Source organism: Papilio polytes, unplaced genomic scaffold (assembly GCF_000836215.1).
Source record: "Papilio polytes unplaced genomic scaffold, Ppol_1.0 DF824047.1, whole genome shotgun sequence".
Taxonomy (NCBI): domain Eukaryota; kingdom Metazoa; phylum Arthropoda; class Insecta; order Lepidoptera; family Papilionidae; genus Papilio; species Papilio polytes.
This window is the reverse complement of record NW_013525157.1, coordinates 1,749,927-1,761,992: the sequence shown is the minus strand read 5'-3', so window position 1 is coordinate 1,761,992 and position 12,066 is coordinate 1,749,927. Positions and strand designations below refer to the sequence as shown.

General features: G+C 35.9%; 4 protein-coding genes across 7 annotated transcripts in view; 3 read left to right on the top strand and 1 right to left on the bottom strand.

The window, feature by feature from the left end:
* The first annotated feature begins 1,511 nt into the window (after positions 1-1,511).
* LOC106100672 (mono [ADP-ribose] polymerase PARP16) lies at positions 1,512-3,878 on the top strand. The gene is made up of 7 exons (XM_013279633.1): positions 1,512-1,722; positions 1,940-2,084; positions 2,165-2,320; positions 2,401-2,607; positions 2,688-2,868; positions 3,187-3,357; positions 3,436-3,878. Exons 1-7 carry the CDS (start codon positions 1,595-1,597, stop codon positions 3,600-3,602), a joined length of 1,155 nt encoding a protein of 384 aa, XP_013135087.1. The 5' UTR covers positions 1,512-1,594; the 3' UTR covers positions 3,603-3,878.
* A 91-nt stretch (positions 3,879-3,969) lies between these two features.
* LOC106100669 (carboxylesterase 1C) lies at positions 3,970-7,237 on the top strand. 4 transcript variants are annotated; one of them, XM_013279629.1, is made up of 11 exons: positions 3,970-4,441; positions 4,513-4,605; positions 4,724-4,855; positions 5,019-5,346; positions 5,420-5,619; positions 5,705-5,873; positions 5,953-6,074; positions 6,166-6,397; positions 6,506-6,644; positions 6,716-6,912; positions 7,017-7,237. In XM_013279629.1, the coding sequence occupies exons 1-11, from the start codon at positions 4,346-4,348 to the stop codon at positions 7,160-7,162; spliced, it is 1,854 nt and encodes a 617-aa protein (XP_013135083.1). In that variant the 5' UTR covers positions 3,970-4,345; the 3' UTR covers positions 7,163-7,237. The 4 variants fall into 4 exon arrangements, with proteins under 4 accessions (XP_013135083.1, XP_013135082.1, XP_013135084.1 ...); XM_013279628.1 differs by having other exon boundaries at positions 5,941-6,074; XM_013279630.1 differs by having other exon boundaries at positions 5,941-6,074; positions 6,716-6,937; positions 7,017-7,102.
* A 750-nt stretch (positions 7,238-7,987) lies between these two features.
* On the top strand, positions 7,988-9,484 carry LOC106100480 (splicing factor 3B subunit 6). Its single transcript, XM_013279345.1, has 3 exons — positions 7,988-8,186; positions 8,490-8,608; positions 8,680-9,484. The coding sequence occupies exons 1-3, from the start codon at positions 8,157-8,159 to the stop codon at positions 8,909-8,911; spliced, it is 381 nt and encodes a 126-aa protein (XP_013134799.1). The 5' UTR covers positions 7,988-8,156; the 3' UTR covers positions 8,912-9,484.
* Positions 9,485-9,637: 153 nt separating this feature from the next.
* The window catches only part of LOC106100331 (tudor domain-containing protein 7A), a 10,948-nt gene continuing 8,519 nt past the window's right edge, over positions 9,638-12,066 (bottom strand). Inside the window, exons 15-18 of the mRNA XM_013279155.1 lie at positions 11,994-12,066; positions 11,567-11,718; positions 11,031-11,191; positions 9,638-10,893 (exon numbers count right to left, since the gene is read on the bottom strand). Of these exons, the coding sequence (XP_013134609.1) occupies positions 10,664-10,893; positions 11,031-11,191; positions 11,567-11,718; positions 11,994-12,066 (616 nt within the window). The 3' untranslated portion in view covers positions 9,638-10,663. The remainder of the gene's footprint in view (positions 10,894-11,030; positions 11,192-11,566; positions 11,719-11,993) is intronic.

The following is a 12,066-nucleotide window of genomic DNA, read 5'->3' as shown; positions in this document are numbered from 1 at the left end:
CCGCACGAGCTGTCCGACATGCTGCAGATCCTCGACTCGGGCCAGGCCACCTTCGAGGACCTCAACATCAACATGTTCAACTCCAACTTCGAATAGCACATGCTCTATGTAAATATGAAACATGCTGTACTTAGTACTTTTGTATTTTCACACCGAAGGTAAACACAGATCACAGGGCTATCAAATAGCTAACTAGGTCACAAATAGATTTTGTGCCGTAGTTAGCTAAATAGAAAGTATATATATATATTTAAAGCAACAATAAATGTTGTTTTTAAGTACCTTCTCAATTTACACCCCTCCTTGGATACATAATTTTAATCGCGGTTAAGGTTATAGGTAATGTAATTGATGTATCACATTTAAATAGACACCGATAACAATCATTTGTGTTTCCTTGTACGTAAATGATTGTAGCAATTTAGAGTTATTATTTTATTTCTAGACTTGATTTTGGCAGCTGAGGCAGCGCCGGTAGCGCGGTGCGGCCCCGAATCTGGCCCCAGTCCCGGCTTCTGCCCCTGCGCCGGGTCTGGCTCCGGCCCCTGCCCCAGCCCCAGCCCCAGCGCCGGCCCCGGCCCCGTGCCGCGCCCCACGCAGACCACCATTTGTGCGTACTGATCGGAAAGATTTATTGTTTCTGCACCTTGGATATGTTGGTAAAAACATTCCATCACCAAATTTCAATATAAGGTGCATTGTATAGGTTAAACTTGTAATTTTAGTATTGTATTAATAAATACATATAGTTATAGAACACGATTTTTGACAAATGTTGTTTTAAATCCTTTTAGTTTTCAATTTTTTCAATTTTATTTTAATATATGTAGCAATATTTTTATGTAAGTAATGCATTTACGAATATTTTCTCCATAACGAAATTTTTATTAATTTGTATCCAATCAAAATTAGGTATATCTCAATTTTGTAAAAGATTTTTCATTAAATATAAGGAACATGATCTTTAAAATTGCTTTTATTTTCCCTGGACGTAAATAATATAATCTGATGAAATACAAAACATCTTGGAGGTTCAAAAATTATCTGACAATGCGCGTATTGTAATAGTGAACAGAAATGAGCAGATTCTGATCCTCGGACGGCGCTACTCCCCTAACTGATTATTAGGATGATGTCTGTTAGTCCGATTTCTAGGCCTTACGGAATAGTATGTTCAAGAAATGTGTTGAGACGAATTATTATACATAATATTTTACAAGCAATGTGTAAGCAAGCAAGACATTATATTGTCGAATCCATTTCAAATTTTGTCTTACTTTGATGACTAGAAATTTATCAAGAACCGTGGCATTAAAGAAATACTTTGCCGTTAATTAAACTTAATTCCGAAAATATTGCTTAAAAGTAATTTCACCGACACAAAAAGAATTTATTATCTTATAACGCGGTCGCTTCACTTTTCTTTCGTTGCACTGTCACAATAATCCTTTTTTTAATTTATACTTTTCATGTTCTATTGTTTGGTTTTTAGTATTCAAATTTTGACATTATATTTATATCAAGCTGTTCAATCTGATCTGTCAAATATATTTTTTGTTTATTCAAAATTATGTAAATAATAAAAAAATCAAAAATGAATGGTGAACCAGAGTTATTTTCGGATTCTACTACCAATTGTAATGGAACAACAGGGTCGGAAGCGATATCCGACGTCATTCAGGCGAAATTGGACACTTTAGAGAAAAAAGCTGTTCATTTAAGGTAAAACGCAAGATAAAAGAAGATTATTCTTAACGATATGATAATAACACCTAGCGTACTCCCTGCACTTTGAAGCACGAGATTTAGCAACGCCCGCATTGTGATAGATCTACCTTTAACGAGCGCTGTATTTTTCATTTTCATATCAATGTTGTTCTTGCATTATCTTCGAAATAATAAAATTACAGTAAACAAAAGAAATTTAATATTTTTATAGGTTGGTTTTAGAGAAAGATTTCAAAGCCGCAGATTTCAAATGGAGTTTATTTGTGGCCGCCGCATTCAGTTTCAGATACGAAAGTTGTCTGAGACCGTTCCCACCGGCTTTTATGAAAGACGGCGTCAAGGATATGGATGAATTGGTTAAATAAATTGTTAATTGTTTATTTGTATCAATAACTTTAAATGATATGCAAGTTATTATTTGTTTGTATTCTTGCAGTTGAATGTTTTAACCGACGTGCCCGCACTCGATTTGTTCCTACAACAATTGGACGACATAGATAATTTAACGAATATAAGTGATATAATAGATTTATTATTTTACGTACTCGTCAGGTTAAAAGAACCAAGCCTAAAGACTGTACCGGCAGAATTAGTAAGTCAAATATTATATGGGTCATATTTTTTAAAGCACTAATTTTGCAAAATTTGTTTTTAATCTGTTTTATATTCCAGCATAGTTCAATTCTCGGGAACACAAACTCATCAGCGGCGCCGCAGCCTCAATACATATTTCAGGTACACAATTCGAAAACATCACACACAGAAGCAAAATGGAAAGACATGTCCAAAAACTATAGAACATTTTATGCCTTTCATGGAAGTCGCCTGGAGAATATTTACAACATGTTGCATTTCGGATTCCATCAACAAACGGCCAAGGTCTTGTTTTATAACAAATTTCGTAAATTATTTCGTTTAAATAAGTATGTACAGTGAATTTAAAAAATGTTCGTTTACAGAATTCGTCGCTAGGTACTGGGTTTTACTTGTCTCCCGATCTAAATATAACGCTGCCGCACAGTCACGGCGGATTCGGTTGGGGGGCGAGCACCATCGGCGGCCATTTGTCTTGCGTCGCGCTCTGCGAAGTCATCGACACCCCCGACGGGATCAACTACAAAAAGCCCGTCTCGGACGAAGGTGTGTTGGTTGGGTAATAATTACAAATATCATTTTAAATTGAACTAATCTCTATTCGATTTACGTAACTGATTCAATGTAGACACCTTTGCATAAGGTTATCGGTTTCCAATATTGAATAGAACAGCTCAGCATAGCTATGTTCTATTATATAAGTCAAGCTGCTATGCTCAGATTATGGCTACTTTGGGAGTCCCTTAGCATAGAGTTAGTGAGGAACTTACACTAAGCAACTGTTTAAAAAGAGAAATTGATTAAAACGTTTTATAGTTTATTTTTTTTGTTACATAGGATTTTCCTCATAATATGTGTTGACAGGTGACGGGATCATACAAAACTCAAATAAGATTTCCATGGGGAGTACGCCCGACCCAAAACTGAATCACTATTTAGTGATGAACAGTGATTTGCTTAGATTACGTTACCTGCTCGTGTATGCAAAGCAGCCGACCTCGATACGGTTCAGCACGACCAGTGTGAACAGAAACGGTAAAAAGTTTGTCAAATGTTAGAATGGTAACAATTATTAACGACAATCTTACAAGGCTTTCTCCGTAACGGTTTCAGGAGGTGGGCTGAGGCAGTGGCTGACCAGACACAAGCTGATGTCGATACTCCTCGGCTACGGGCTCATGCTGGCGACCATCGGCTTCGCAAATAATCAACCTATGAATTATTATTATAAAATGTTATTAAAGAAGTTGGACTTAGCATATGGGACCGTGAAAGTATGACTATAGTAAACGGTTTCGGTGCTGATTTTGAAAAATTTGCAGTGTAACTTTTGAAGCGTTTTGTTTTTGACTTTTATTACATTTGTATGAAACGTTCTTATTACGCACTTATTTGTGTCTTTTTGTAAAATATTGCTAAATTGAATCGAACAAATAGTGAAGGCTTAGCTGTGGAAATTTTGATTAGTAATTCTTGAGAAAATAAGTCCGTAACACAGCAGAGTTTTGAACATATTGAGGTTCGAATAAATTATCTCAAAAGGTTAACAATGCCAATCTACGAGCTTTTATTTTACCTAAATTATTATATAAAAAAACTATGCAGGTATATAAAGATAACAAGGATTTTAAGAGGTGAGATAAAACTACATTTATATATTTAATAAAAATGAAATCTACGAACATTTCTGGTATTTTTGCCAACAATATCTCGTTTACTACCAACTATTATGTTGCAGGATGTGGCGGTTCCGCCTTACCTAGCTTAATGTCTCTGTGACGTTATGAATATATTTTCACCTGCGCACAAAAGACTGCCAATGAATTTAGAACAATCATCATAGGTATTATACTGTGCCCTATTATACAGCGCTCGTCATGGACTGGAGCGTCGCATTGTCAAATTCATGTACTGTTCGGAACTTGCTATACCGAATAGCGATAGACTGCCATTTAGTTTGACCGCGTAATGACAAATACATTATTGACTCTCCGCGCGACTCATTACTACATAATATTAAAATATGTGTTTTTATATTTTTTGTTCCATTTTAATACTAATGTATCGTGTCTCAGCTCAGGATCCGACCGCAAATATACCACAAGGACGTATCGTGGGGGTGAGATTATTAGTATAATTTTGTTTCATTAGTTTCAAATGTAAATATCAACACAATTAATATCATTACAGATTAAGGTTTATACTGAATCTTCTCTTACGCCTGTGGAAATTTTCTACGGCATTCCTTACGCGAATGCGCCGCTAGGGAGATTTAGATTTTCGGCAAGTTTAATTCTGATTGTAATTTTAAATATCTTATTATTAAATGTTATGTTTTTGATGGACGGTGAAAACACATTTCTTAAGGTGTTATAGAAAAATAATCATATATACCTTTTAGGCACCTGAACGTCACCCGGGCTGGAGACGTACGTTTTTTGCGCATCGAATGCCGCCGAGATGCCCGCAACTGGGTTTGGACGCTGAAAGCTACAATGAAGATTGCCTATTCTTAAATATTTTCGCTCCAAAGGTTAGACTTTCGGAAAAATATAATTAATATGAGTTCGTCGGTTACAAATGTTTATATGCGTCATTCTGACGACTGCATTCATGCGACATTTATGACGGGTGCTGCTAATTGTAAGGGAAATCTGACATATACCACATTTAGCACAAATAATATTTTTAGGTAGCGAGTAGATGGCAAATTGCTTCCAGTGATGGTTCTGTTGTATAGCGAAACATGGTTACAAGGCGGTGCCACGTTACCCTGTCAAGAGTTGGCTTCCGAGGGTGTAGTGGTGATTACGGTAAATTATCGCCTACATTTACTGTCGCTGTTCACGCTCAACTCGGTAGCGGCCCGAGGTAACCTCGCTCTACTCGACCAGTATCTCGCGTTGTTGTGGACTCGAGAGAACATCGCCGCCTTCGGAGGTGACCCGAACGCGATCACATTGGTCGGTCATTCCGCCGGCGCTGACTGTGTTCTACACCATATCGTGTCGCCCCGCTCCGCAGGTACGTACTGGAAACGTTTTAAAAACCTAGTGATCATGTTGGTTTAAATAAGTAATAACAGATCCATGGACAGGTTTATTCCACAGAGCTATAATTATGTCTCCAAGAAATATGTGGCGTGCGATTGATACAGGATTGAACATAAATGCTACGCAAGTTGAAAGAATATCTCGATCGATCGCAGAAGCCCTCGAGTGCTCGGGTACAACTGACAGAGAAATTTTAAACTGTATGCGATCCCGTTCCATCACCGATATAATCTCGGCCGCTCTGGTATGAAATGTAAACCTTGTTACAATACATTTTTTTGTTGCTATTAAAGTCACATTTATGTTGATTTTCACTTCTTCTTTTTTAGAATAGCACTTGGCTAAATGATTTGCAGCCCATATCCGATAATTTCTTACCAGAATCAGAACAATATTTACCGGTCTCAGTAGCGGAAGCTCTGACATCATCGAAAATGTCAAACATTCAACTTGACGTACTCATGGGCACTACCAACCTTGAAGCGATCAACTCTAATGGTTTGTTTTGGAACACATTTCATGTTAGTTGCAAAAAAAACACAATCAAACGTTAAATTAAAAATAGATTTTCTCGCAGATCATGCTTACGAAGATTTAATGAAGGAGGGACCGCAGCGGATTTTCGAATACGCCACCACAAGAGCGATACCCGAGACGTTGCGCTTACTTTCATTGCAAAGAGAAGATACGTTGTCAATGGTATACATAAAAATAGGTTAAATCCAAATGTATTTCATATTTCATATTATTTATACTTGAACTAGAGAATTATTAAAGCATTTTCTTCAAGCTCATTCAAATGATAAGATGGGAGTTTTGGGGAGTGCAGTCAAGAAAGGAAGTGGAGAAGGAAGCGATAGCCGCAGTGGAGGGGCTCGCGCGGATGGAGAGTTCGGCGAGGTGGGGCGCGGGCGGCGCACTGCTGGCGGAGCGGCTGGCGCGGAGAGCCCTGCGCCTCTACGTGTACCGCTTCAGTCAGCCCTCACAAGTTGACATACGGGGACGACACTTCAATTTCACAGGTATACTTAATATCTTCTACTAAACGACATTACACGAAAGGATGAATAAGTATTAAATGAAAAATAACTGAAAATTGTATTTCTTTATCTTACATTTTGAATTTACAGGAGCAGTACATGGTGCCGATTTAATAGCACTTCTGGGAGATGCTTTAATGCTTCAAATAGCTCGCAGACCTGCTACTGATAGCGAGAAACGAATTTCGTCTGTTTTTCGGAAATACATTACGAACTTCGTTAGATTTGGGTATAACTTATAATTAGCATTAGACCATTGTTCTAGTGACCAAGTTGATTGTATAATACATTATTTTACAGATATCCAGACGCAAATGATGGATGGGAAAGATATAAAGTTGGAAATGCGTACGTTCAAGAAATTCGTGAAGGATTTAATAACGACCACAACTATTTTTCTGCATCCAGAGATGTAGCGTTTTGGCTTAAGTATTTGCCGAACCTTTCGAACTTACTGAATAGCAGAGAGCATTCGGAACAATTCACTACCGAAGAAGGTAAACCTTGAAAACTTATACTTAGGTTGGCTTAATTATTTTTTTCCGTAATATCTGTCTGTGCATCGGATCGAGTGTATTTTTATGTAAAAATTTTGATTCAGATGGAAGTCGTTTACGTGGCGGTATGGTCGCTATGAGTGCGGTATCGGTAGTGTTGCTGTTGTTGCTGTGCGCGGCCGCGGGCCTGCTGCACTGGCGACGAACTCGTAGATTTTCACTCCATGACGACGTTATGAACCACCATTGAATGATTTACATAATTTTGGAACTATAGTTTATTTCCTAAACAATAACATTGCTGCAATAATAAAAATTCCCAAGATTTATTGGTTTTATTTCCATCAAAGTTAAAGTCCAAGGGAAACACAATATTTTAAATTATAGAGGTTTTAATTTTTCAAGGGTCTATGTTATAGAGGTTTTAGGCACTGATGGGAAGGGAACGTATTATTTTTTGAAGTTTTTGAGGTTTATAAGTTACCGCTGTTTGAGTTATCGAGGTTCTACTGTAGTTGCATCCATCTAATCATCATCATCAGATGATGAGGAAGGGAGATTACTAGCTTTATTGTACTCGCCTGTGGTTGGCGCATAGGGATTATTACAAACCAGTCATCATCCACTTGCCCTTATCCCTTATGGAGGGTCGGCACAGTATGTGCTGCTCTTCCATACATCTCTATCAGCTGTCATATCTGAATCCACTCCTTTCTTAAGCATATCCTCTTTCACACAATCCATCCAAGTGACAATTACAAACCAGTGATAAGGAATATATAGCAAGACCAAACAACAGATAGAAAAAAAACCTCCAGTTCCAGATGTGAAAACTTTTTTATTAGAGGATTACAATAAACTGCGACAATCCAGCATCGGCTACGTTGTAGAACATAAACAAAATGTTCTTTGCAATATGCCCATAAAAGAACATGTTGAACTAAAAAGAAATTATACTCAAAAAAATCTAAAACAATACCTAATATCTTAAAATTGGATGTTATAAAATTTGGCTGAATTCTTAAAAATCTTTTGACTTGACAACAATCAAAATGACAACTGACAAACTGACAATGACAATTTGACAATCAAACGTGAGCGAGCGTCTATGTAATATTTACAAGAAATAACATTTAGTTGTTTCGTTTAATAGATTTTATTTTCCAGCTATACAGATAAAATTATAAAACCTGCCTAGATAGCACTTTTAACAAGGCCCTAATATAGATACCACTAACGTAAATATGGCTTTAGCTTTACAGAGACGCGCTAATGTAAGTACACAAAACAACCTTTTATCCACCATAAAACCATATTGTGCTTTTAAAACTATACCATACCAATTACTATATTGTATTTTATATTTGCATTTACTTACAATGTACCTTTCAGTTAGTAACAGCTTTTCTGTATAGTACAATATTTCTTTGGTTATGGTACGGAAAACTTTTGTCCTGTTATTAGATTATCAATTTAATTGTAAGTAAAAAAAGTAAACGGTAATTTGATACCCATGATGAATGGTTCCCAAATTTCGGAGCATATTTAAGATTGTTTATAAATTGTTCGTTTTTTAGGTCCGATTACCACCTGAAGTGAATAGGATACTATATGTAAGAAATTTACCATACAAGATATCAGCCGAAGAAATGTATGATATATTTGGAAAATATGGTGCAATTCGACAAATTCGAGTGTAGGTATTCAAATTTATAACTTCTAATCAAGCACACATTTCTTTTATACTAATGGTTTATATACTTCCAGTGGAAACACACCAGAGACAAGAGGAACAGCATTTGTTGTGTATGAGGATATATTTGATGCAAAAAATGCTTGTGATCATTTATCTGGATTCAATGTGTGCAACAGGTATTTAGTTGTATTGTACTACAGATCAAACAAAGCCTTCAAGGGAATGGACATAGAGAAGAAGCAAGAAGAGATAGATACATTAAAAAAGAAATATGGTATTTCAAGTGATGATCTACGTAAATAATATTTCTTGTTTTGTTTTTGTACTTGTCATATAAACTCTAGTTGGCCAATTGAGCTGCATAAGTGATTTTAAACAAATGACATTGAGGATTCTTAACTTGGCCTTAACAGTAATGAACATTTCTAAATCAAGGTGTGTCCGATGCCAACTCTGTTTTTATTCTAAAGGAAATATGTTTAATTTTAAATATGCTTTTAAATATAGCTTTCTCAAATAAACAACTAAGTGATATTTTATGTAAGTTTTATGGTAGTATTCTAATCCTAACAATTAAGAAACTCACATTTCTTTGTCATTAACAAGAAAACTCATATTACAACCATTTCATCTAATATTCATATCATAAATGCAATATCCTGTGTGCTCACCAGTATGTTTCTTACTATGTATAATTATTCCTCTAAGGTTGCTTAAATGGCAGTGCTTAAAAACAAATACAAAAGTACCAGGTTGTATGTTTGGCAAAGTTGTGTCCTTCAAATATTGAATCTTCAACGAAATTACAAGAAATGTTTTCTAGATATGTATAACACTGTAAAATATTACTAAAAATAATAAATAATTTGTAATTTGGTTGTTTTTTATCATTATTTAACAATTCCTGCTCAGATAATGAAAAATTTTAAAAAATATAATGTTCATGTTGTCTTTTTAAGTGCTTTTTTAACAAGAATGTTGTTTATTCTTTGATGTAAATGATGGAAAGGTAAATGAAATAAAACACAATTTAAGATTCAGATAATATGTTTATTGGCATGTGCACACAAGTGGATTATTTTGTATATAATATGATAATAGCTGCTAGCAAATCATTAAAGTTTATAAAGTGCCATTTAGGCAGGTATGACAAAGAGTGGATTACTGTGTAAAATGCAAATAAACCCTGACACTGATAATCTAATATATTTTTAATACTGAGTAAATGAGCATGCTGAAGAACTGAACTTACAAATAGAATAAACACTTGTGGAAAAACTTGTATATAATAGGCATTCTATATAATTGGGATGGGTGTGTGACAAGCATTCTTTTTAGGTAAATGTCAAAACCTTGTTATATCATCATGATGTCTGCTAAGAGCAGTGTGTAATATCTAGAATGTGTCTTCTGGTGTGTGTGTATCGCATACAAAAATTCATTCTTTACTGTACTAGATTTTGCAAAATGTCAATTTCTTTAAACTTTTTTGTTGTTTTAAGTTAAATCAAGACATTGAAGTTTAGCATTTTTATCAACATTTTACATGAGCATGCAGTGTCATTGCTATGTATGATAAACAATATCTATATGATTGTATTTTCAGTTCTATATATACAAAGTATTTCTAGAATACTACTAGTTATATAGGTGATGATAAAAGAGTCCAGGTAATTTTTGCATATATACGCTTGTCTTCAAGTAAACACTGATTATTGTTTAAAAATTATACACTTAAAAAATACCATACTGAATACTAAATATGGAATTAATGTTGAGTATTATGTAAACAGCCTCAGTTTAATGAATGTTGAATATAAATTGTCTAATGTGATTACATCGACATTGAAAGACAATAATTTCTATTGTAAACAGACTACCATATAGAAGCAGACCTACATTATACAAGAGTAGATTAGATGCATAAAATGTTTCATAACATAGAATAATTTAAGTGAGAGCTGTCAAACTACATACACGACAGCTTTCACTAAAAAAATGCAAAACAAATATAATAAAACATAACAAAGTCCTTATATGTAAGTTTTTAAATAATTAGGAATCGGATGCAAGTCTAGCTCTGCCCTCGGCAACTAACTGTTTGTTTAGGTATATGTCTTCATCTGTGGATGTGTCGATAAGGTCCAGGATGAGAAGAGGCTCTTTTGGATTCAAAGGATCCTTGTCCACTTCTTTGCATATGCCGACAAACTGCTGCTCCACACACAATTCTTGAAACCTAATGCAGTCTTCTACCGTCCAGTCTTGGTAAAGTGGGCGCACATCTGTCCGAATTAGTAAAATCAAGCGTAAAAATTAATGTGTTTTGAAAAATTAACATGTGGTACTCATTAATCAGTTATCTATTTTTCACAAATATGTAAATATGTTTGACGATAAACATAATAATATATAGACTGACCGAACAATTTGCCCTTTATCGCCTGCGGGGGCAGCGAGCGCGCGAGCGGCACGGAGGCGGGCACAGGCCGCAGGTCCTTCATCGCGAACAGCGCCAGGTCGCCGAAGTCACAGAAGTATATAGACACCGTTTCAGTCGATACCGTGCCCGCTATTGTTACTCTGCCAATAAACATTGCAAATTATCAGTGCAATTTGATATGGATGTAGTACACAGAATGGGGGAATACACAGGCTAGCTATAATTTGGTAAATGTGTACAGTTTCCGTGGGATACGTTTGATTCTCACATATACTTGATAACTCCACAGCGATTCAACACTACTTATTGAAATTTCTCTATTAACACAAGTTTAAACACATTTGCTGCAAGCATACCAGCATTTCTCGACTTTTTTTTCATTTCTACGCAAACAAAGTCGTGCACAAAGTAGTTCTTCATATATGATTGGCACGTAACACCATCGTGTTAAGAAATATAATTTTATTATTTAATACATACCCAATAAATAAATAGGATAAAAAGATATTTTTTACCTGTACCAGGATGAGTCCTTAGGGTAGTATGCAGTGAAGAGCTCGCCGTTGGCAGGGGCGGTGGGCGCGTCGTCCGCCGACAGCTTGGGGCACTCGCGCTGCAGCTCCATCATCATCGTTTGCAGAGTGTACCGGTTCGTGTTCGACTGCACCTAGTTACAGTTCAAAAACATTAGCATTCATTTAAATTTGTCTATCGAGCAGTAATTTATGAAAGAATTCGAACTTGGCCCCTGAGACAAAGTGACTTTCGATTAGCTATATCGCTAGTAAAATCGACAAAATGTGTCAAAATGTATAGGAGTAACTCATCAAATGCTATTGTCAGTTCCATACATTTTTGACTTTTCGATCAGCGATAGCGATATTGGAATGTTACTTTGTCTAAAGGAACAGTAGTCAAGAGATTCATGATCTGGTGTGTTACTATAAAGTTCCAAGGGTTGGCGGCCATGGCGATGTAGACGTCGAAGCACTTGCCGGGCGCGGGCAGCACGGGC

Coding starts and splice junctions, on each gene's coding strand:
- LOC106100672 (XM_013279633.1), top strand. CDS start 1,595: ATGAATGGTGAACCAGAGTTATTTTCGGATTCTACTACCAATTGTAAT. Junction 2,608..2,687: donor TCCATCAACAAACGGCCAAG/GTCTTGTTTTAT, acceptor GTTCGTTTACAG/AATTCGTCGCTAGGTACTGG. Junction 3,358..3,435: donor GACCAGTGTGAACAGAAACG/GTAAAAAGTTTG, acceptor TAACGGTTTCAG/GAGGTGGGCTGAGGCAGTGG.
- LOC106100669 (XM_013279628.1), top strand. CDS start 4,346: ATGTGTTTTTATATTTTTTGTTCCATTTTAATACTAATGTATCGTGTC. Junction 4,442..4,512: donor CACAAGGACGTATCGTGGGG/GTGAGATTATTA, acceptor ATATCATTACAG/ATTAAGGTTTATACTGAATC. Junction 5,347..5,419: donor CGTGTCGCCCCGCTCCGCAG/GTACGTACTGGA, acceptor ATCCATGGACAG/GTTTATTCCACAGAGCTATA.
- LOC106100480 (XM_013279345.1), top strand. CDS start 8,157: ATGGCTTTAGCTTTACAGAGACGCGCTAAT. Junction 8,187..8,489: donor CTTTACAGAGACGCGCTAAT/GTAAGTACACAA, acceptor TTCGTTTTTTAG/GTCCGATTACCACCTGAAGT. Junction 8,609..8,679: donor GCAATTCGACAAATTCGAGT/GTAGGTATTCAA, acceptor ATATACTTCCAG/TGGAAACACACCAGAGACAA.